At 41.4% G+C, this 24876-nt stretch overlaps 1 protein-coding gene across 4 annotated transcripts in view; it reads right to left on the bottom strand.

The window, feature by feature from the left end:
- Insc (INSC spindle orientation adaptor protein) overlaps positions 1-24876 on the bottom strand; it is a 121932-nt gene that overhangs the window by 45350 nt on the left and 51706 nt on the right. For 2 of the 4 annotated variants that reach the window (XM_020186790.2, XM_074042025.1), the window contains exons 4-7: positions 24594-24646; positions 23344-23467; positions 11347-11460; positions 2986-3111 (exon numbers count right to left, since the gene is read on the bottom strand). In XM_020186790.2, coding sequence (XP_020042379.1) covers positions 2986-3111; positions 11347-11460; positions 23344-23467; positions 24594-24646 — 417 coding nt within the window. The remainder of the gene's footprint in view (positions 1-2985; positions 3112-11346; positions 11461-23343; positions 23468-24593; positions 24647-24876) is intronic. The other 2 variants (XM_074042027.1, XM_074042035.1) reach the window with 2 other exon arrangements.

Below are 24876 nucleotides of genomic sequence, written 5' to 3'. Positions count from 1 at the left end.
CTTGTGAGTTCTCCAAACTCACAGGCACAGAGAATCTGGTTCAAAGCCACAACTGCCTGACTCTCCAAGGCTGCAAGCTCTGCATGGTGCTAGAGACATGGCTTTCCAACAAACTTGTTATGAAAAAATGAGTCTGTAGAGAGCATCAGGGATGGACCTTGTGAAAGAGCAGGTGAGGGTGGCTTGAAAAGTATTTGACAGCCAGAAGGAATGTAGAAGCAGAGATGAAGTGACTTCAGGTGAATGAACAAAAGAAATCATGACTAAAAGTATGTACCCAAGCATGACAAGGCTCAGGCATCACATGACTCAGGAGGGATGGAGATGTCTGGTAATCTGGCTGGCCTCACACCTCCTCAGAGATTGACAAACCTCTTCAAGGTTGGAGGGAAAGCCACATGATAAAGATGAATTTCACTTGTTTGCAGCATGTTCTTCATTGCCAATTAATTAAGCAAACTTCATCGAGGAGGCCAGTATATCAGGAGGGAAAGTCTGGAATTTTGACATTATCTAATTAGGCCAATACTGTGCCTGATGAGTGGGCAGCTGGTGGAAGCCTCAGGATACAGTGTGTCTTCATACATCTGTCATTCTTTGACTTCTACAGTGCTATCTATCTCTAGACCACTCCACCTTCTATCCCAAGCATTGGAGTCCCAGAGGCCAGGGCTGAGCAGCCCAAATCACAGAGGGTGGTAAGGGTAGGCTGGACCCAGGGAAGAGGCATGGTGGAAGGTGGGAGAGAGGACGGATACGCTGAGTATCTCTAGAACTTCTCACAACATTGGAAATAACCATGTGGTGAAGGAAAGAAATTAGACTTGGGAATCACCACATCAGGTTTTGATCTCTGGGTCTGAATAACACAATGCACTGAAGTATCCTAGCATTTGAGCAGCATCACAAGGGTGGAAGAAGAATTGCCTCCAGACATCCCATCCACACAGGTTTTCAACTCTAAACAAGAAAACGCTGCTTTTTTTCTTCTCTGGTTTGCAAACTTTTGCTCTACTGCAAACTCACTGAAGCCAAGCAGCCCACTGTGTTTTTGGAGGGCTGGTGATACCAGGCCCTTCTTTTCCTCCCAACTTCCCTGCCAACCAGATGTGAAATTAAGTGAGAGACAGACCTCATTTGGTCATTATCCAAGAAATAAGTTTTATGGGAGAAGAGAGGGACTTAATATATGAAGCTAAAAGTGTTCAATGCATTTCCTTCATGGAATCTATTTCTCTTGTTACCCACCTCCTTCTCTATGTTGCCATGTAAGCAAGGACACACATATGCATGCCTGTGCTCACACAATCAGAAGGGACACTGGAATGGAGAAAGGTGGAATTGATTTCAGTCTTACAAGATGTGAGATTTGATTCTAGTTCTTCCAGAATCTTATTAGTCCTTGAGCAAGATCCTTTCCTCCTGTGAGCCTGTTACCCATTGTTATCCATCTCTTACCTCCAAATCCAGTGTTCATACCATATGAAGTCTTTCAACCCAGTAGGAAGAGGGTACTCTCTTCCTCTACTATCATGCTATGTGACCCTATACAAATTAACTTCCCCATTTTGAAACACAGTCTTGTCAACTATAAAAGAACAGGTTCCCTGTCTATCCTTCACTTTCACCTAACAGTATCTCTTCATCTATGTTCCTATGACCTGTGCCCATAATCCAAGTAGATTTGGAAAAAGACAAGGTAACCATTTGTCTAGGAGTCTAGACCAAAGCAAAGAAATTGAAAGTATGGTAGGGTTATCTGGACTGCCAAGTTCAGGTTGCTGAACACAGGTGCAAAGAAGGGGAGCAGTTTTTTCTTGTCCCCTCCCCTTAGGCCAAATCACAGGAACAGATGCAGAGCATCTGCCCTGAATCCTGCAGACACCACAATTGTTGGGAACACGTCAAGCCCTTCCACTTCTCTCCATAAGAACATTCAGTATCTTCCCTTCAAACATCATCCCAGCTTCCCCAGTCCTCCTGGCTAGCACTTGTGGGGGCCCATCATCAGATTCAGACCCACTCAGTCCTGGGGGCCCATCTGCAGCCTCAGATCTACAGCCTGAGAAGGGTTTAAGAGTGGCTGGAATTAGCTATGTTGCCTCTGTTGGGCTGGCACGTGGGGCCTGCAGAGCACTACATCCTTCTCTGACACCCATGTCACATTGACCCAGGAAGCTCATGGACTGGACTTCTGTTCCCCTACCCAAGCCTTCTAGTCCTTTATGGACTGGAGTCCCACCATCTTGCCTGGGTGCCTATGGTTGTTAGTCTTGATTGTCAACTGGATTGGACTGAGAAATGCCTAAGAGATTAATAAAGCACACTTGGGAGTGAGTCTGAGGGCATTTTGGAAGACAATTGGCATATGACAGAGCAACTGAGGAGGGAAGACCCACCCCAAACCTGGGTGGCATTATCCAATAGGCTGAGGCTCAGATGGAACAAAAGAACCAAAGTAAGAGAAAGAAATGCAGTCTTGTTTTGTTTTGTCTTCCCTTCCCTTCCCTTCTCTCTCTCTCTTTCTCCCCTTCCCCTTCTCTCCTTCTCCCTCTCCCTCTTTCCCTCCCTCTCTCCCCAACCTGGAATAAAACCTCTGAAACCAAAATAAATGAGCCAAAATAAATCTCAAATGCCACCCTGCTCTATACCACAAGGACCTTGATCTCCTTCCTTCAGCAACCATTCTAAACCTCAACACCACTTGCCAGCTCCTGCTGTGTCCCAACCATTAGATTCTCAGCTGGTCACTTTATCCTGGAAGTGCTGAGTGTCCCTTTGGACTCTGCCATTCCTAGTCAAGCTCCTTAGTCCCTCTCCCCTTCACCCACGCATTGAATGTCAGTCAATGTCCCCAGCAGCCCCATCTGAGTGGTGCCTGGGAGAAGGAGAGGCTCAAGGTACTTGTTCCATGAAGAGACTCAGATAGCCACCATACCCCTACCTGGCTCACAGACCTTATCCCACCCATCCAGTCACCCATACCTTTTCCAGTTGGTGGACACCCTCTTCCACGCAGCAGATGGAGGCCAGTGTGCGGAGGGCCTGGGGATACAAGCACCGGAAACTGTCTTGCCTGCAGACCTTGAAGAGAGCCACGACCCCACCCTCCTGCCAAGAAGAAGAAAATGTCACATGACTTTCCCTGGGCTGACATCCCTCACTTAACAGATGTGCTTCCCCCACCCTCACACACATGTACATATGCATGTGAGCATATGCACACATGCACAGGGAGGTGCTGGTTCCTGATAGTCTAAACTGGAGGTAGAATTCCCCAAATGCTTCTGGGATGTGGGAGAGAGGCTGGGACAGACATTTTGCTAGGATCAAGATCAGCACCATTCAACACAGCTCCCAGACACCTGACAACATCCTCTGAGAGGCCCCTGGAGTCATCAGAAACATGTCCTGGAAACAGACAAAGATAGAAAGAAGGAAGGGAAGACTAGACGCCAGTACTGCTCCTCACTCTGCCAGCAATCACCATGTTCCTCCTCGTATCCTTCCGACTGCTGTGAGAGGTAAACAGAAAAAGAGTTTTATTTTTATAAGTACTATCATTTATTCCCACTCTGTGATGGAAAACACTGAAATCCAGATGGGTAAAGTAGTTCACCTTAAATTCACATCATCCTGATTTTCAGAAAAAAATTCTTTAGGGATGCTCAGCCACCTCTTGAGTGTGTGTTCTTTTCATCTGGCTGGAGCTAATTATGGAAACTTCTTTTCTTTGTCTCATCACATGGAGACTGCCTGGTAGAGTGTGCACTTCCAGGCAAAAATCTAAGCATGAAAAGGTCACCTGCCAGCTGCCCTGCCAACTGGTCACACTTACTCTGTAATCGTCACTGAAATCCCTTGGCTCTGGGTGCACAGTTAGAATGCTAACAGGTCACACAGGAGACTCATCATGGTGCCCAGCAAACCGATGACACTTGTCTGTGAACCTATGCTCTAGATAGGGTGACCTGGAAAATCCAGAGCAAGAGAAGTTGGATGCCTCTTTCCCTCTCTTTCTCCACCTTGAGAGCTAAAATGAGCCTAAAGACTGAAGCAGTAAAGAATGCATGAGCCACTCAACTGAGCCCTCAGGACCCTCACTTTTAACCTCAGTATTCCTGGGTCTAACTAAACCCACTGCACTTGTTTCCAAAACTAAATAAAATGTTATAGGAAAAAGGTAAGTTCAGCAAAATACTATCGCTGTCAGGTTTTTGAGAACTCCATCCACTAAAAATATATGGAGCACTTACTTTGTGCTAGGCTTTGCTCCATATGCTTAGGATGCAGCTGTGAATGACTGAAAGGATAATGAATGAGCAAATGGCAAAGGAAGCAATGACCACTACAGCCCAGCACAGGTACACTGAAATGACCCAGTCCCAGGTCTTCCTGCCCCTACACTCCATAAGCTCTTGGGCCTTTTTAACTCTGAGAGTTTTGCTTCTGACCACTGCAGGGACCAAGATGAAGGTGTCCAACTTTGGGGGAGTTGATAATTTCTGATATTTTATAACCAGCTAAGATTAACCATAAACTTTTGTATTCCTACTTCCTTCTGGGGTAATAGATTTGGTGGGAAAGGGGCATACCTTAGGGCTGTCAATTTTATTCATGCATTCAAAAATAGTAATGGTTTATTATAAGCTGGACCCTGTGCTGAATACTGTGCAAGACTGCCTTGGGCCCATCTGCAGTCATGGCCTGGCAGGGAATGCAGGCAATTCTAAAAGCAGAGCAGAGGAGCACTGAAATGAGAGTGGTGTTTAAGGCAGGGTTAAAGGAGTGTAGAACTGGAGTCCCTAGGAGGAGTCTGGGAGGGGTTTATAGAACAGTCAAAATAGAACCACTCTGATTTTAAATGTACATAATTATTCTGATAAAAATATGACTAGCATGAGAAAAGATGTCTACTTCTATGCTTGCTTGTTCCATAATCCTTTATACTTTTGCCTTCCTGCTTCCTCATGATTTGTCTGACAAGTAGTCCACATAAAAACCTTTACTCAGAGTCAGTGAAGCAAAATAAAGTTGCTCTTTAAAGTGAGGAGAAAATAAACAGCAGTCCTTATCTCTTTTTGTTGAGGAGATGTAAATACATACATACATATATATGTATGTATGTATGTATATTTAATCATCAAAATTGTGCAAACAATAGATAGACAGATGACTAATAGATGCTTACATCTGGAAAAAACAATTTAAAAGTGGAGTCAAAGAACTTGAGGCGGAAGCCAGGATGAATCTGGCAGCCTCCTTTTGGCTCAGACCAGCGCAGCTATATCTAAGCCTCTGCACGCATTTGCATTGGATCTTTGTTATGCATCTCCCAAGCTATAAAAAAGTCCCTCTTAGTATTTTTAGTTACTAGGAGAAGAAAGAGGAAACACGGACTGAGATTAAGGGGATTCTGTCCCAAATTCTGACTACAGCTGGCTAGCTTTGGCCAAAAAACAGGGTTGTAGCAGTTACGTGAATGAACAGTAGGGGGAGCAATTGAGTTAACATATGTGGAAGGGCCTGGTACCTGGTTCTGGACAGTTGCATGAGGGTCAGGCTACAGAAGACTTCCTAGTTAGGTTACTCACTGGGTCATGTGAAAGGAGAGAGGAGGAAGGAAGCTACAGAGGAATTTAAATGGATTGTCTTATGGACCCCACTCAAGACCCCATTCAGGATCAGAGAGCAGCACTCATCCTAGAGCAAAACTGGGGAATGCCAGAGTTAGAAGATCACACTGTTGGCTGGAGCTTGTTTAATTTTATAGAAAGCTCTGGGCTCTGAGCCCAGCTATATAACAGTATGAATTATTCAGACAGGCTTGGTATAAGCTGTCATAAAGCTGGCAGAGGCCACTTGTAGGGTGTGTAGGCTGATGGCGGAAGGCATAACAGAGGAGCTGAGGGTAATTCTGAGGAAGCATAGGGAGCTGTCTGTGCTTTGCTCTGGGGAAGTGATAGGGTTTGCCACCATCATAGAGAAGATTGGGCTCATGGCTTGAGCTTCAGAGGATCCCAACAGACAGAGAAGACAGACCTCAGACAGACTGTCAAGTTCTCTCCTGGATGTAGCTAAGATAAATGAATGACCCAAAGAAAGACCAAAATGGGTCCTAAAGATGTGGATGAGGAAGGTCACTTGGAGGAACCACCCATATGTCTCAACATTTGCTGAGAATCTGAAGTAAATATGTTGTACAGGCTATGCCAGAGACTCCCAGCTCCTGTCACTGTCAGGACCAGATACCTACACACAGAGATTCTGCTGGAAGAAGTCATCTCACCATTTTCCAGGTTGAAAAGCTGGGAGATGTGTTGAATCTTCTCTCCACTTCAACCCTCTGTCTACTCTGCCCCAAGTATGATAGACACAGAAGGTAAGATGAAGATTGGAGGCAGCAGACCTGGTTAAAATCCCAGCTCTGCATTAATGCTTATGAACTTGGGCAAGTTATTTACCTTCTTCCTGAACATCTGTCCCCTTGCCCTAAAAATGGGAACAATAATTCTAACACAGTTGAAGGCTATTGGAGCATCCAATGAGAAATGAGTGGAAGCTTAGCACAGTGCTTGAATACATTATGAAAGACATGGAAGGCTTGTGGAAAGAGAGCACAGAGAAGGGAGGAGGGGCTGCTGAAAGGTAGTTCAGAACAGCAACCAAGAGCATCACTTCAATGATAAATAGTTGGATTCAAAATCTGCCATTTACTAGCTGTGTGACCCTCTCACTATCTCAGCCTATGCACTTGCACAATTGGGGGAGATGCAGTCTACTAAACAAGGTTTAAATAAGGCTTTGTATGTGAAGCACTTAGAACATTATCTGACACATAGTACATGCTATAAAATAAGTGCTGTTCTTTTTTTCACTACTACTTGTACAACAAGTACCATTACCATTAAAGTTGCAATCATTATTAAAGTTGAAATCTCAGGCTCCCCCATTTCTCCCCAACTCCTGCAAAGGCCTCCTAGTCCTAGTCCTTGCCAACCTCACACCTGGAGTGAGCAGACTGACTACTGTGTAGTGCACCAGGAGCCAAAAAGGAACAAATATTGATCAAGACAAAGTTGCTACAGCAGGGGAATGTGGAAAGGGTCTCCACAGCCAGACAAATCTGGGATCATTGAGAAAACAAACAACAACAAATTCTGGTTAGTATGGGTGGGGGGTGGAAAGGAACCCTTGTACACTGTCGATGAGAATGTAAATTAGTACAACCACTGTGGAAATCATTGTGGAGGTTCCTCAAAAAACTAAAATTAGAACTATCATATGATTCTGCTATATCACTCCTGGATATGTATAAAAAAGAATGTAAGTCAAGCGAGACTCTTGCACACCCAGGTTTTTTATAGCAGCACTACTCAAGCTGTAGATCAGTCTAGGTATCCATCAACTGATGAATGGGTAAAGAATGGATATTCTTTATATATATATACATACACATAATACACACATATATATAGAATATATACACATATGGAGAGAATATATATTCTTTATATATATATATATACACACACACACAATGGAGTATTAGTCAGTCTCATAGAAGAATAAAATTATACCTTTTGCAGGAAAATGGATGGAACTAGAATTCATCATGTTAAGCAAAATAATTCAGACTGAGAAAGACAAATATCACATTAATGCTCTGGATATTAATTCTTATATCCAGAATCTAGACTTAAAGTAAAAAGAATGACACCAGTGTAAAATGAGGAAACTGTTTGGGGTGGAAACCAGATGGAGGGGAGAAAGCTAAAGGAGAAGAGAGTGAAGGGGGTTATTGAATATGATTAGAAGTACTTCACATGCATATATGAAAACATAATAGGAAAACCCAATAAAATTGTTTAAAAGGGGGGAGGAAGGATGAGAAATAGTAATAGAGGGGGTGAAACTGATCAAAGTACATTATATGCATGCATAGAAATATCCCAGTAAAACCTCTTTTTACATTAATATACAGTAATTTAAAAGAAAATAAATAAATCTTAGGTCCACATCTGTTTTTGTTTCTTTTTATTAGGCAAGTGATGAAGGCATGCACCATTCATAAATTATTTGGTACTTATTCTGAAATATGTAGAACTTTTCTGCCTTTTTGACTATTATATTCTTAAAAATAAAGGCCCAACCAAAAAAGCTCTGGTTTCAAGTGTCAATTGCACAAGGTATTCAACCACTTGGAGTCCTAGAGTCCTTATCTGTAATACAGGGTCACTGAAACCCATCTCAAGAGGTGTGTATGTGGACAAGATCTGATAACTATGCAAAATGTACCAGTACAAAGACTGGAGATGTAGCTCAGTGACAGAGTGTTTGCCTAGCATGTGCAAGGCCCTGGGTTCCATCTCTAGCACCACAAAAACATGCCAGTGCAGGGCCTGGCACAGAGGAAACATTGGCATATATTGATTCTTATGGTTTGTAATGCTCAATCAGACTCTTGTCTTTCCTTGGACAGGCTCTGGTGGGTTGTGACCCATGTAACTGTCAAAGGACCATTATGACTCTTAAAACTACTGGTCATAGTTCTTGACAGTCCAAGATTGGTGTTTAGGGCCTGGAAGATATTTGAGTAGCTGAAGAGGGTTAGAATAGATAAGGAGCCTGTAGAGAGAAATGGAGAAAGTGATGACTAAATGTGATAAATAGTTCACTTTAGCCTTCTGTTTAAAAATGGAGTAGCATAGGGCTGGGTATGGTGGTGCACATCTATAATTCTCAGGTACTTGGGAGGCCATAGGTAGGAGGATCACAGTCTGAGGTCAGTCCCAGATAAAAAGCATAAGACCCTATATGAAAAATAACTAAAGCAAAAAAGGGCCAGGGGACATGGAGCATAGCTCAAGTGGTTAGAGCTCCTGCCTACAAAGCACAAAACCCTGAATTTAACCCCTGTACTTAAAAAAAAAGTAGGTTGAATTAGAATTACATCCTTACTTCTTAAAGTAAGGAAAAAATATCCAGAAAGTCAGACAGCATGGTAGATTTGGAAAGTCTCTGAAAAATCATATAGTTCACAAAGGGAGAGCTAATACACCAGTGGCCTGGATGGGATGAGAGCTGCACTAGTCCCCACCTATTCCTTTCTCCCCTGCCTTCTCTCCCAGGAAATGTTTGTAATCAATATTTAACCAGAGGTGAGTATCAATCCTCATAGCAGATTAACTCTGCAAGAGGCCAAATACCATCCTTGGCTTAGACCCAAATGCACGTCCTCTCTGCTTTTCCAGAAGAACTACAGGCACTGTTTATACTAAGCAGCACATGGAGACAAGGTTTTGAGTACCTAGGCCCTGGAACAGAACATTCAGAGTTTTGGAGCATAGGCCCACCAAAATCTCCCTCCCAGGAAACTCTAAGGCCCATTCTTTCTAAAACATAAAGCAACTTCAGGCCCTGTGCTGCTGTTCAGAGTAAGTTTCACCCTTCCAGGCTTCAAATTCCCAAGTGGAGCCCAAACCCAGCCAGTGTTTGCCACTTATTCTGAAAGAGAAAAATGCTCATGGTTCCAAAAGAAATTCAGCTAACTTCTATTGAAAGTTAATCATCAAACTGTTATTGAGAGGTTTGGAGCAGTTCTTTTTCCCCCTGGGTACAATGACCTGTGCAGAGTCAACACTGTCAATCAAGTTGAATGGCTGAGTCACAGACTCCTTGGAGAGGACTGTCCCATGCTACTCTCCCCATTTCCCTATTTCCCCATTCCCTTTGTTTCAACACTGTCACAAGCTTTTCAAATTAAATCTCAACTAATGACTCCCAAAGAGAGTTCTCAATCCAAGTGTCAGGCGATTGGAAATCAACTGGAATGCTAGACTATCAACTCAGGCCCCGCTGCACGCCAGTTAAATCGAAGTCAAAATTGTTTAAAGCTCCCTCGTGATTCTAATGAGCACCCAGGGTTGAGAACTCTGGAGTCACCCTTTGCCCCAAGAATCTGAAGGGCCAACAGTTGAACCAGGGGTCACCACGATGGGCTTAGGACATGAACTGTGAACTAAAGAGACCTGAGTTCTAGGTTGGACTCCAGTCTTTATCAACATGTGTGATACTGGATAATTGGACAAGTTCCTCATCTACAGATAGGAGCACATGGTGCCTACTTACAGTTTTGTGTTTTTAAAAGAAATAAGGTATGCAAGGCATTAGGCAGAGTGCAAGCAACACCCAAATGTTAGCTGGTTTTTATTGTATACGATTCACTTCTCTCCTGACCAGAACTGACGAGCATTTACCCTGTTCTAAATTCCTTTAGGGCCTTAGATCAGTGACTCTGAGAGCCTGGCCATGCTTCAGAAGTATCTGTGTTTTCTGCAAACACCCTAAGGGACTAGGATGTAGTCTGAGGACTGAGAACCACCCAGATGGAGATCTTCCTGTGCCTAGTAGCCTAAGTCCATTGAAGGTTCCAATTAGATAAGTGGTTCCCATTTGCAATGGTGATGTCATTTCTCAAGTGAAAAAGGAAGAGTGAAAAAAAAAACACTTTACTTTGGTCCTAGGGCTACCAATTGCTTACATTTGCTCTAAGTTTCTGGAGGTCATAATCAAGGGCAAATTAACCATGAAGCCAATGAATTCCAACCACTATGTAACTGATGAAAACCACTGTCCTTTTTTTATTTCATCTTCCTCTCATGTAGTATTGTAGTGGTTACAAGCATTTTAAGGATCTAGCCAAGAAGCTTAGTAGAGGGATATGTTTGGATGGCACCCTTGAGAGCACATGCCTCTGAATTGGAGGTGAAGGTCATGTTTGCAAACTTTTCTCCTATTTCTCTTGATAACTCTGATGCTAATTATTATGGGGTAGATATTGCTATGGTTATAGAATTAAGAGATGTAGATGGGGCTCAAACTATAAATAAGAGTATATTAAACAAACTTTTCCTTTGAACTTGATTTGAGACACTACATTTCTTATAAAGTCAGTTAATCCTCAACTGCTACGTGCCTGATGTTCTTTGTGCTCACTAAATCTTCCTGTGCACATCAGGGATACCACACCTGTCAAAAGAAGAAGAAAGTGTGGCATGGAGAAGGAAGGTTAATACCTACAACAGATGCTGCATAAAAAAAGGTAGTAGAGGTTCTGGAGACACCACCTTATACCTGTAGTGGGAAATGAAATAACAGGGGATACATCCTATTAAATATATAAACATCAAAAGCCAGCTAGGAGAGGTGATTCTTCCAAGGTCATACATCAAGTTAATGTTAAGGCAAAGACCTCCTGAGCCACTTGTTCCTTCTCACTGAACCAGTGAACTTTCTCTTTTTTTCCCCAGGCTTGCCATTCTGGTCTTCAACTATGAATTTCACCTTGGCTATGATGCGGCACAAAGGTGCTCCCTCCTGGGTCAGGCTGAACAGGTTCCCTGTGGTAGACTCCGTGATATAGATATTGTCTGAGGAGTCGATTTTTCTCACCAGAGCCTAATAAGAGAGAAAAAGTCAGCTGGTTACTCACCCCCATCAGGGATCATTTCCAATCAACTTGCCTTGCTCTAGTCATCAGAACATCAGCTCTCCATTCTGGTGGGCTTAGCAAACACCATTTGCTTGCACTCCTGACTCCCAATGAGACCACAAACTATTAGTTAAATAAACAAACATCAAGTTAAAGACCAATGAGTTGCTATAGATATGGTAAAAGTATTTGCTCATTTTTGGATGGTGAATTCAGGCTGGGTAACAGATTCTGGGTTTAGGATAAGGAAAGCACGTTACAGTGTCTTACTGCATGGGAGACATCTGCATTGGGTGTATAACCACACCAAAATAACAACACTGGGAATTCTGTCAACAAATGCTTAATTCAGTGAGTAATCCTGATGACCAAAGCTGAAGCATTCTAGGCCACTGGAAGGAGGGGCTAGAAATGACCAAATATAGGACCTAGGGAGACCCAAAAAGAAAGCAAATGGAGAAATTAACAAATAAGATATGAAGATCATTCCTAGAAGAGTTTTGCTACTTTCTGGGAAAGGCTTTTTTTTATGATCTTGAAACCACTTCATAATCAGCCATTAGCTTTGGAGCATGTGATTTATTGATTATAACTGATTTCTACCTGCTAATTAAAACCAGTTGCTCCCATTTCTAGGAGGCATGGCAATGGAGATCAGGCAGCAGTGCCTGTAAGAGCCTCATATAAGGAAGTGAGACTTCCAGAGCTAGGAGCTCTGAGCAGCCTCTGGTACAGTTTCAGTTGCCATGATATTTTTTTAAATATTAAAATGGATTCTTTTCTATAAACCTGAAGTTATGAAAAATACACTTGAAAGGGAATGAAGAGATCTGAGCTCTAGTCACAGCTTGCCCTTAACACACTGTGTTGATGAGGTGGGCATGTAGTTGAAAGCATGAACTCTGGAACCAAACCACCTGGGTTCAAATCCTGCCTCTACCACTTCCATGTGTCGTAAAGCAGGCAATTTGATTTAGCCTTTCTTTTTCTCAGTTTTTTCATCTGTAAGATGTTGGAACAACGTCTATCTCTTAAGGTGATTATGCCCATTTCTTGAGGTTGTCAACACATACAGCAGACTTCTAAAGGTACTTGCCACATGGAAGCAAACTAAAATTGTTAAAAGTCAAGTTATGGAACCAGCCTGAATGCCCATAAACAGATGAATGGATAAGGAAATGTGTATATATATATATATATATATATATATATATACACACACAGTGGAGTATTATTCAGTCATAAAGAATAATGAAATGGTGTCATTTGAAGAAAAATAGATGGAATTAGAGCTCATCATATTGAGTAAAATAAGCTAGACTCAGAAAGAAAATTTTCACATTTTTCCTCTCATATGTGGAATCTACTTTTTTTAAAAAAGGCCTAACAGTAGAAGAGGAGCTATTTGGGAAGAGGTGGGAGACCAGCAGATTGGGGAGGGTTATTAGAAACTGTAATGGGGAAGATGAATATGATCAAAGTACATTATATACATGTATGAAAATGCCATAATGAAACACATTATTTTGTACAATTAATATATACTAAAAAAATTTTAAATAAATATAGAATAAAATTTTAGTAATTATTATTTTGTGATCTTGGGGCAACTGAGATAAACTCCCTCGGATGTGATTTCCCCACTTGTAAAATGATTAAAATTAAGGAAGTTTGAGGCTCAAGCTAAATGGTTCTCTTTTTTCTTCTTTATTCAAACTAATGGAATACTTCACGCACACAGTATGCTAATCCTTTTCATAGAGGAGCCTTAGATTAGCGTAGTTAATCAAATTACATTAAATATAAAATTATTCTCTAAGTTTTGATAGATTCCTCTTGTAAGAAATTCAACAACAGGTAACATTAATAACCAAGATTTGTCATTACAAATCTCTTTAATGAATATACTTCTTAGAATCCTTCCCCATTGTTACTGTAAGCAGCTACACAAGTGATACAAATGCTCAGATGAAAATGCAGATTTCATATATTGGGGTCCTGTACCTAAATGATAATTACCTAATGTTCCTGATTAGCGTTTGCACTTGAAACAAATTAGCATTACGTTAAACAATTCAAACCCAATGTCTTTTGCAATCAGCTGCTAATATTAGACCATTTATGTCTGAGAATAATTTCATGTTAATGTCTATACACATATATACAATAATTATACCTCAGGTACATTCCAGTGAATCAAATCTCCAACTAAGAAAAGTAAGCATGCTTCCCACAGCATGAATTTGGAAAGACAGGAGACCAAAGGCTCCTGGAATCTTCAAGGCCCATAGTTGGAAGGCTCTCAGAAGTCTTTTATCTAACTCTCACTTCACAATTGAGGAAACTGAGGCACAGAAACCTGACCAAGGTCAAGGTCAAGGTCAAGGTCAAGAGACAAGGGGCTGAACCTTGTCTCTTCTGAGTCTGTTTTCCCCCAGTCAGCAACTCTGTCTCCTATGTGGGTAGGATCTCACTTGGCCTAGTGGAACTGAAAGCCAAGGCAAGGATGCTCTGCAGCTCATTAGCAGCTTTCACCAGTAGGAAAGTGGCCTGCATCCTGACATCCTATCAGCATCTAACACTGAATTCACCAGAGTTCCTGCAACAGAAGGCAGAGCTGACTAGCTGCTGCCCTCTGCATCTTCCACTGAGTTCTTGACAAGGCCCAGGCTACACGTTCTCTGAGCTTCTGCAGCTGAGATTGAGTGCAGTTTGACTCCCCCCATGGGTGGCTTTGGCTTGTTTCTCTTGCTACTCAATCTTCCCTTCCTTCAAGTCAGACTTGCAACATAGCTTTCCATGCCTTCAGGTACTTCTTTCCCTTTATCGTTCTCAGGAATTGCCTACCCAGTCCTGTCTTGGTGTCTGTTTCACACTAACCCAGTTTCAAAAATCAAGGTTGTTTCAGGAAATCAAAAAGAAATTGGAGAGGCTCCAAAAATATGCTTTCCTTTGTATCATGAGAAGAATGGTGGCGGATTGAAGACAAAATAAAGGAAGATGGGCTTCACAGGCTGAATGACAAACATTTCCTTAAAAGACAGACCAGGCAGATACAAATGAAATAATAACAATGATGAGGTAATAGTAACAATAATCTCTTTAAGATCAGGAGAAGGGGACATGGAAATTAAGGAGATGTATGCAGTCTAACTGCTATGTATAAGGAACTAGAAAAGGAGGATATATTTTCATTGTTTCTCAATCATAAAGAGTGACTCAACTCAGTAAAATCTATCAGAAGGGAGATTAAACTCTCAAAGAGCAGGCTAGAATGAGATGCCCAGAAGGAGATGGGAAAATATTGTGAGTCCTCTTCCTGGGTCTTTAGATGTAAAGTCCACAGTGAGATATAGTGGAGCAAATAATCTATGCCAGGGAGTTTCATAAAATGTAGGCAGATTTTCTGTGTACAGTGGTTCATGACTATAATTCCAGCTACCCAGGAGGTGGAGGCAGGAGGATTGCGAGTTCAAGGACAAAACCCTATCTCAAAACCAAAAAGAGCTGAGGGGCTCTCAAGTGGTAGAGTTGCTTTTCTAACAAGCTGAAGGCCCTTGGCTCAATTCCCAGTACCAAAAAAAAAAAAAAAAAAAAAAGAAATTAAAGAAAAAGAGAAAGAAAAAAAGATGTAGGAAGATTTGATAAGATGTGATAAAGATGGCTACAAATTCTTTTCTACTCCTCTCATAAAGAGAAGAATTATACTTCCCCTTCCCTTGAATCTGATTGAATCTTAATGCCTTGCTTGACCAATAGAAACCAGCACTTGGCAGTCCTAGGACTCCCAACACTAGGTTATAAGAATCTTGAACTTTCCACCTAAGCTTCTTGGAAGATTCTTGGGATCTCTGAGCTGCCATGTGAGAAGTATGGTAACTCTGAGACTGTTATCTGGAAAAGCCACATATAGGATTCCCAACAACACTGCCAGCTGGACTAGCCTTCTAAGCATCCTTTCTAAGGCACTAAACATATCAGAAGCCATCTCAGGCTAATCAAACCATCTGCCAGTTGAACATTCACCTCTGTTGATGCCACATGGTACAGAAGAATCACTTAGCCAAGCCCTACCCAAATTACTGACCTTTAAAATCATGAAATATAATAAAAATGGCTGCATTGGAGGTTTTTTATGCTTTAATAGAGTTATGAAACATAGGATAATACTACAAAGACTGGCATGAACTCTTCAAAGGACTACTGGACATATCTTCAGGTGAAAGTTTTTGGAAGAGGGGATGTAGAACTGTCTGTGTCTCAGATAACATCTGTCTGTGCTGGAGAAATGCAAGAGTTGGGACTTAGAGAGAAAGCACAGAAAGACTGGATGGAAGAGGAGCTAGACAAAAGAATAAATCCAGGCTTGGATTTGCAACTGGTCATATGGGAAAATACCCCTTGGATGGGAATATCTCATTTAGGAAGATAAATGTGGATAAGATCTGGTAGAACTGGAGACTTTAGAAACACCCAGAACTTAATTTATTTCATTTCTTTCAATAAGAAAATCTCCAAATCTACAATTTTGTGAGTGAATTCCTATTACAGTTATCATCAGCAAAATTTGTCAAAACAAATTAGGTCATAGATTTTAATAAATAATTACAAACCATAAAAATTAAAATGTTATTGTAAATATATCTCTAATGAGATTAATGGAGTTCTTATCACTCTTAGGTTTTTAATCAATTCATTTATTCATAATTGAATTTTGACTTAATTCTATATTTTTAGATGTAAAAACTCTTGTTCCCATAAATCATAGAGGGGCCTAGGAGGAGTTCATGTAGTTGCATCACTCAACGCTTTGAGCACCTAGTAAGTTCTATAAAGTCACATAGTGATCTGTCATCAAACACTATTTTTAATGATCTGGCACCTGATAACTCCTCTAAATTGCTCCTCATCTAAATTAGTAGAAGAATCTAAAAAAAAAATCACTCTATTTGCAACAGCATTTGTTACCCAACCATAATAGCCTTTCATTCATTTTCTCAGTTTCTAGGGGAAATTCCATAAGTACTTTACTAAGACTTATCCAACTACGAATTACATTCATCAGTTTTTTGCTTAGAACACCTTGGGTCATCCAATTTATTCAGAAAGAATTAGGACAATTGAAATATTTATTTCAATATCAAATGTATTTTAATTACATATTTCTGTGCTTCAAATATATTTTATCAAAACCTTGAAACTAAAGCTTTCTCTTATTTGACTTAAGGAAAATACCCACCTTATAACTTAGTTAACAAAGACTGGCCTTTTAGTCAAGCCAATCGCCAAGTCAAAGTTAACGTTCACTCAGGAAAGACCTGACTTCATTTATTTAAAAATATTTGATATCTGTTTCAAGAAATGCAAAAACCACTGGCAAATAATTATGAAAATCATTCTCCAAGGAAAAATGCTAAAAACCTGTCAATGTGAAAATAATATAGACCTAAAATAAAATTGGACTTAATTGCATCTATTAGAAAGCCAAGATAAAACAATTTGCTGAATTTGTAATAATGCAAAATAATATGTACCTAACATTTTCAGTTAATTATAAATCTGAAAATATGATAAAAGGCTTAGTATTTCTCAGTAAATGGGTTTACATATATTGAACTATGGTGTTCAACTTTAGGGAATAATTAAATAAGAACTGAGAATTTCCAGAGGCACCTGCACACCCATGTTTATTGCAGCACTATTCACAATAGCCAAGTTATGGAAACAGCCAAGATGCCCCACCACTGACGAATGGATTAAGAAAATGTGGTATCTATACACAATGGAATTTTATGCAGCCATGAAGAAGAACGAAATGTTATCATTCACTGGTAAATGGATGGAATTGGAGAACACCATTCTGAGTGAGGTTAGCCTGGCCCAAAAGACCAAAAATCGTATGTTCTCCCTCATATGTGGACATTAGATCAAGGGCAAACACAACAATGGGATTGGACTTTGAGCACATGATAAAAGCGAGAGCACACAAGGGAGGGGTGAAGGTAGGTAAGACACCTAAAAAATTAGCTAGCATTTGTTGCCCTTAATGCAGAGAAAGTAAAGCAGATACCTTAAAAGCAACTGAGGCCAATAGGAAAAGGGGACCAGGAACTAGAGAAAAGGTTAGATAAAAAAGAACCTAGAAGGTAACACCCACGCACAGGAAATCAATGTGAGTCAACTCCCTGTATAGCTATCCTTATCTCAACCATCAAAAACCCTTGTTCCTTCCTATTATTGCTTATACTCTCTCTTCAACAAAATTAGAGATAAGGGCAAAATAGTTTCTGCTGGGTATTGAGGGGGTGGGGGGGAGAGGGAGGGGCGGAGTGGGTGGTAAGGGAGCGGCTGGGGGCAGGGGGGAGAAATGACCCAAGCCTTGTATGCACATGTGAATAATAAAAAAAAAAAAGAACTGAGAATTTTAAAATCAGAAATATTTTAATTAATTTTGATAGCTCTTGTGTTTAAACTTCCCTATGTATTTAAAGAATGAAAAAGTTATATACTCTTTTAAGTCTCATTAATCCAGCTGTTAGCAATTTTATCTTTTTAAACATGAACTAGAAATTAATACAAGTATTTTAAAAAACATTTTGACAAGTCTTTAATTGTTTTCTTAAATAATATGCATCAAATCTTTAAAAAAGTCATATGTCTAATTTTATCCACTATATCTTGAAAATTTTGTGCTCTCAAAAATATTTCCAGTTCCATTTAGCATAATCAGTATCATTAACCTTTAGAGTCTTTGGCTCTTCGAGGATACTTTTCTTTCCAACTAATGTCAAAATCTAGGGATGAATATGAAAAATAGCTGAAAGAAATAGCTTTCATTTAAATATGTGTCTAAAAAAGCTATTTTTAGGTCTTGATGTATTGCTAGTCCTCTCTTTGATCTGACCAAGGAGACTGTCCCTCAAGAGCCATGCACTGTTTGAGAATAAATGGATGGAAGGATAAAAAAAAAATTGGAAGCATTCATAACCTCCCTGCCAACCACACACTCCATTCTATCATTTATCTGCATTCAGAAAATCCCCACACTGGGGATGGTACATAATTTCTAATGCCTCTCTTAACAGAAATATGTAAAAAACAGAAATAATTCATGGCAGCCTACAGATCTTCTAGTTTCTGGAAGGTTTCTCCTTTTCTTGATTCCCCACTCCAGCCCCAAGGCTTTTGTGTGGCAGGGCAATGCACTGTAAGATTTGGGATGAGTGACCAGTATGTCTTTCTCTTACAAAGTAATAGGAGGGCTATCAAAAGCTCAGTTTATTACTGGGAAGATCATCTTAGGAAAGAAAACAAATGAAAATTTAAGCTCTAGAAATAGATTTTCTTAAAATTATAGTACTTGCATTTCTCCTGGGAAATCTTTGGGAACCTAAGAACTGCAGTGCATTCAGTGTAGTTTGAAGATCACTGATCTAAGTCACTTCAAGAAACCCAAATCCATACAGCCTGGGGTAGAATAAGCACAGCATTTAGAAGGAACTAGAAATTAAGAAGGTTTAGATATGCTGGATGGATGTCCAGCATAAATATGCAAATCGAACAAGTTCATGTCAAGTAGCTGCAAATTCCTGACTTTACAGGAGGATGAAAATGTGTCAAATGCCCTTTTATTTTAGTTTAAAAATCACCTTTACTTTAACAAAACTGATTGGATAACACAGCTTTGGCCCTGGACAACATGGCTGAGCAAAATCTGAGAGTGGCAAATAGAATAGGAAGCAAATTTTAAGCTTAAATTCAGAACACTTTAGAGTTAATGTAGTGAGCCTGATACTATGAACAGCCTCTGAGCCTTCTGGAAACAAAATCTAGATTGCTTTCGGTGATTCCAAAAGGATCCAAAGAGGAGCAAGAGTTTTTATTTGAGGGAATGACTTCATGAAGGTGGGGAAGGACAGCTCCACAGACAGCTGACCTCTACCCCCAGCACACTCCTGCCATCAGCCTACTAGCTGGTGCCATCCCCTGCTGAAAAGGGAGGGATGATTTATGGAATGGTCAGTTGGGAAGAAACTGAGTGTGTGCAGCTGAGCACCTGCCTCTCTTCCCTTAAGAAGATCCCTCTGGTGTAACCTTTGTCACACCAGCTAGGTGTTGTCCCTCAAGTGAGGCCAGGCCAGCTCTGCCTAGGACAAGTAGGGAAGTTTTAGTTAGTAGATAAAATTTTAACAAGTTATCCCCCAGAGCCAAAGTTATGTTCCCTTATCAGTTTTATTAAAGTAAAGATGATGTTTCAAACTAAAATAAAAGTGATTGAATGGATTGATGAATAAATAAAACATCTATCCACATGAAGCTTATTCAGGGATACAGGTGAGAATGGACTTACTCAATAGAGCATCCCCTAAATCATCTTCAAGCAAACAAGTTTGGTAAGTTAGTTTTTCTCTCCTTATTGCCCACAATGCTAATCCTTTATTCCTGGGTACACTAACCACAAATGTTCATTACTTTTCCATTGGTTGCCTCTAACACCTAAGCCTTAAAGTTTTCTTTTCCTCATCAAGTAATAAAATAATCTTAATATACAATTAGAAGGTTAGGAATTTCCTTTAATAAGACTTGCTGTTTCCTCTTTAAACAGAGCAGATCTCTAAAGAATAAAGCAGAAAACACAATCTAGAGGGTGCAAACAACTACATCTGTGTCATCTCATGAACCTGAACCACACCCACTGTAGAGGTGAGGAGTCCAAGGGTCAGAAAAAAACAAGTCACTTGCTCAAGTTTGAGTAACTCATTGGTAGCAGTCAGGATTTGAACTGTTATGCCTTCAAACTCTGTGCTTATTATATTACCTTGCAATGTCCATGCTCACAGAATTACATCCTAGCAAGACTGGAAGGAGCCTTACAAGTCACTCAGTCCATTCTCCACCTGCTGCCTCTGCCCTCCTACCACACCTTGCCCTTCTTAATGTTGAGGCCTTCCTAAGGTAGCCCCTTCCATGGCTGGACATCTCTACTGCTTCACGAGTTTCATATTACATGCAATATCCTATAGATTAGATCCACTGACCCTGGGTCAGAATTCCCTGTAGGGCTCCAAAGCACAGAACCTTGTAGGTAGCAGAGTATCCATTGGTAAATTAAGCATCCTTCACTCTTCCAAGTAGAAGGTCTTCTCATAGATCTTGATCTTTACCCCTCTCTGTTCCCCCACGAACTTCCCCTGAGCACAAATATCGTCAATCACCCATCTAGGGTCTGGAACTAGACCTAATAATATTTCAGGATAGAGAGTAAAAGTGCAGAGTAATATTAGATTATTACTTCTCTCATTGTAAGATTTATTTCAGCATTTATCTTTTGTATGTGGTATGCATAGAAAGACATTCTTCTATTTAAGAGCCTACAGGGCTCCCTAGTACTAAAAGAGTGTCTTCTAATTTGTGTTTCTGGAAACACCAGCATCCCAGAATAGATAAAGATACTTCAATTCTTAAAAATTGTGATCCTTCAAGTTTGGAATATACTGCTTGATATTTTATGCCTGCAAGTGATCCTGAATGTTTTGAATATGCTGCTTGATATATTGTTTGGATCATTATAAATAAATACATTAGAAATTAACAAAACACTTCAACATCCCTGCATGAAATATCCTGAGTACGTAAGGACCTTTAGCAAGATTTTCAAAGCAGAATGGCACATCATAGGAGAAGTTCTGATGCAAAGAGATAGATTTAATTTTTATTTACATCAAGAGACTCCAAATACAGGATTCTGGCATAATTACTAGCATGCTAGGGAACAGTATTTGAGTCACTGGTTTTGGAAACACGTTTACAACACTGAATGCAAATTACCCTGTCTTCAGCCAATATACTTCCCCATGTCACCATTGATCTGTATGGAAATTTTCCAATGTGGAAAGAAGCCAAAGTCCAGTCAAAAAATAATATGAGCATGGCAGCCTCAACCCAAAGGAGGGTTGGAGGACACCCTGGGACCTCTTGGGAGAGAAGTGGGGGAAGTACGAGGAAAAATGGTTATCAAGAAGAAATCAAATACTCAGACATATAGAGGACAGACCCTGCCACCTCCAACAAGGGAGGAAGACCAACGGGGGACCAAACTCTCACAGAGGTAGTGCTGATCCAATTCAGTTCCCAAGCCAGGCATCAATGACCCAGGCTATCAGAGCTTCCTGTAGGATGACAGACGACCAGAGAAATGAGAACACTGGGTCAGGAATTCCACCTGAATAAGTCCAGAGTAAGGAAAGAGCAGAATGGACCAATCCTTGGGAACTCAGATTCATAGTTCAAAAGATTCTGAAAGCTCCTGACAGCCCCAGGGGAGCTTTTCCCAGAATTCTGTGGCCTAGAGTATTAATGACACCAACTCCTTTGCCCCCCAGCAGAAAGAGCTGCTGATGGGTTCCAAATCCAATTTGTCCTCATTTACAATCCAGCTTAGCACTTCCATTTCAGCCCTTTTCACTGACCCTGACACTTCCAGGCAAGTGGACACAAAATGGCTTAAAAGCAGCAACCAGCACCTGACTCTTGCTCAAAAATTCCTTCATTTCCCCTCCCCAACACATGTTAATATTTCTCTACATCACTTTCTAATTTCTTTATCCATTTTGGCTCCCATGTCCAACCAACCCCTGGGATTTAGTGATTCGGTTGGGGACATGAGCCCCAGATTGAATCACTACCTGCACCTCCATGTGACTGTCAGTCTTGGTTCATTGGCTCAGAGTGCCCACCTCAGCACCTCGGCACCTCAGCTCTTCAGTGCTCCAGGGCTCCAGAACCTCAGCACTTTCTCTCACTTGTCACAGATTCTCAGAACAGGGAGGGTGGCCTTTGAGAATCTTACTGTGATTGGAAGAATGAGAACACCTGGGACCAGCCACACTGACGTGGGTATAGGCACTGTGGGACCAAGGAGTGTGGACTAAGGCAAGACCACCAGGTGATGCTTGCCAGAGGGGCCTGGGCCCTTCCCAAAATGAGCTGCACACAGGAAAGAAAGAAGGGACAAACTGGACTCAATAGAGAGGCTGAGTTCGGAGAGAAGCCAACATGGAAAAGGATTTGTTATTTATGGGAGGCCTTAATTTGGTGGTGGGAAAAGAATGGCAAGTATGAACCACAATATTTCTGTTTCTATAAATAAGACGTAAATAACTTTCATAATGAAAACCTTATGGAATCTCCTTCTCTGGAAGCTTTTAAAATAGCAAAAGGCAAGAGAGGGAAATAGCAGTTATTTAACCCAAGACTATGTGCTAAGCACCTTCACTTGTTTTGCCTTGTCCTCTCATTTTTCTTCTGAAGGTTTCTTACGTCACAGTGAGCAAAATGAATCTGAGAGAGGTTAAGGAACTTGACCAACATCCCATGGTGAACTACAGTTTGAAAGTAAATCTGTCAGGCTCCAGAATCAAGCATGAGCCTACTTAAAAGCAGGGGTTAGACTGTGTATGACCTTTCTAGATTCTTCTCTGTTGCCAGGACTTATTCCCTGCAAGTGCCTTAAATCTGTAAGAATCCTTGAGTGCTCTAGAGAAGATCTGGAATGGTGAGAAAAATTCTGACAGTATAATTGGAAGATGCCTGGCTCTGCCACCACCTTATTCTGTGACCCTGGATAAGTTTCTTCCCACTCTGAGCTCTAGCTTGCGTATCTAGAAAATGAAGAGTTGGGTTAGAAGCTCAGGAAGCCTCTATCAAGCTCCAACAGTTTTTGTCTCACAGATGCTACAGGTGACTTTGGTGGTCAGAAGAGGATGTCTCCCAAGAAAGGCCACTTGGCTGCTTGACCCAACCTGGCTCAGCCACTCTGTCCCCTCCCCTCTACTGCACCAAGCACTGACCTGCACCTCCTGTGTCAGGGCCAGCTCCAGCAACTGGCCAAAGTGCTGGCCCAGCGTGCTCAGGGTCTCACTCACGCAGGCCTTCATTGACTTCAGGACATTCTCATTCTCTACCTGGAGGCACCTGGGAAGAAGAACCATCATGAGGGCCATTGGATGGGGCCAGTCATGGTTGACCCAAAATCATTACCAGGGACCAGATCTGAACATATTCCAGCCTGGGTGTAGCAAGAATGGATTAGGGGGAAATACATTAGCTCCAAGAGAGTCAGAGATGGAATATTCCACACCCAGCTCATTCCCTGGCCCACAGTACGCAGAGAAGTTCTGGACTCATCAAAGCTCCTGACACTGGGAAGAAAGATCATCAGAAAATTGCAAATCCAGACCTCTGAGCTTTCCCCTCAGACAGTGGCCATTATTGCAACCAGGTCTATGATCTCAATGATGTCCAGGGTGCAAGCTGAAAGTAGAAAGCTATAGAGAGGGTTACTGGAGTGCCAGGTGCCACCAGCACTCACTCAGAAGGAGTGGGGGATGCCCATGCCCCAGAAGAAATGGCTACCTGCAGTGTGCACAGAGCAGCCTGGAGATTCTCTTCCCAGACAGGAAGAACAGAGAGGATCCAGCTCCTGTTCATCCCTGTGGCCTGAGGAAAGCCAAAGACCCCCTCATATCCCCCAGGGGTCCAAGGTCCAGGACATGGAGCTGGGAAGGTTGAGGGAGAGTATCTACACAACCCCGGGAGTGTGTGCTTGTGGGGCTGAGTGTGTGTGTATGCTTCTGAGTGAGAACATATGTATGTTTGTCAGTGTGAAATGGGGAGAAGAAGGTGTGAGTATATTTCTGTGACTGTGCAAGTGTGTGTTTATGTCTGTGTATGAGCAAGTGAGTGTTTGTGAACATGTGTGGGTATGTGTGTAAGGTATGAATGTCAGCTTTCGCCTTGCCTTGACTCTTGCCTTGACATTGGGAAAGGCGGCTTTCCAAAGTCATGGGAAACCTTTCCCGTAGTACCAGCTCCCTGAAAATCCTCTTTCTTCTGTTTGTTATTTTATCCCTAGGGCCTGAAAATGGGGCAGAAAATCTCAAGAGAATCTTTTGAGGTTTCTGATGAAAGTCAGAAGAAGAAAACTTCTAGACTACTACCAGATCCCTGCATTCCAACTGTTCCTTATAGGGAAGATACTAGTCCCTTCTCAGGCCAAAGATGGGCTGGCGGACCCCAGGAGCCCAGGGTGCAAACTTACCTCTCTGTAACTGCTGACAACTCTGAGCATTTCTCCATTAGTAGCTTCTCAACCTATAGAAAAAAAAGATCCATGGGGTTTAATCTAACTGCCGTGCCAGGCACTCTGAAGCAAGCAGGTAGAAAATCAAGCAATCCAACCAGGGAACAGGCACAGAAACTACAACACACCATGGAATGGGTGGCAAAAGAGATCAAGGTCAACTGCTTTGAGAGCCCAAGGAAAAAACTGAGCAATTAGTGATATTGGGAGATCAGAAAAGCCTCAGAGAGGAAGGGGCATT

The sequence above is a fragment of the Castor canadensis genome, chromosome 1 (genome assembly GCF_047511655.1).
Source record: "Castor canadensis chromosome 1, mCasCan1.hap1v2, whole genome shotgun sequence".
Classification (NCBI taxonomy): Eukaryota; Metazoa; Chordata; class Mammalia; order Rodentia; family Castoridae; genus Castor; species Castor canadensis.
Note: the sequence above shows the minus strand (reverse complement) of the source record. Positions and strands in the feature narration are given on the sequence as shown.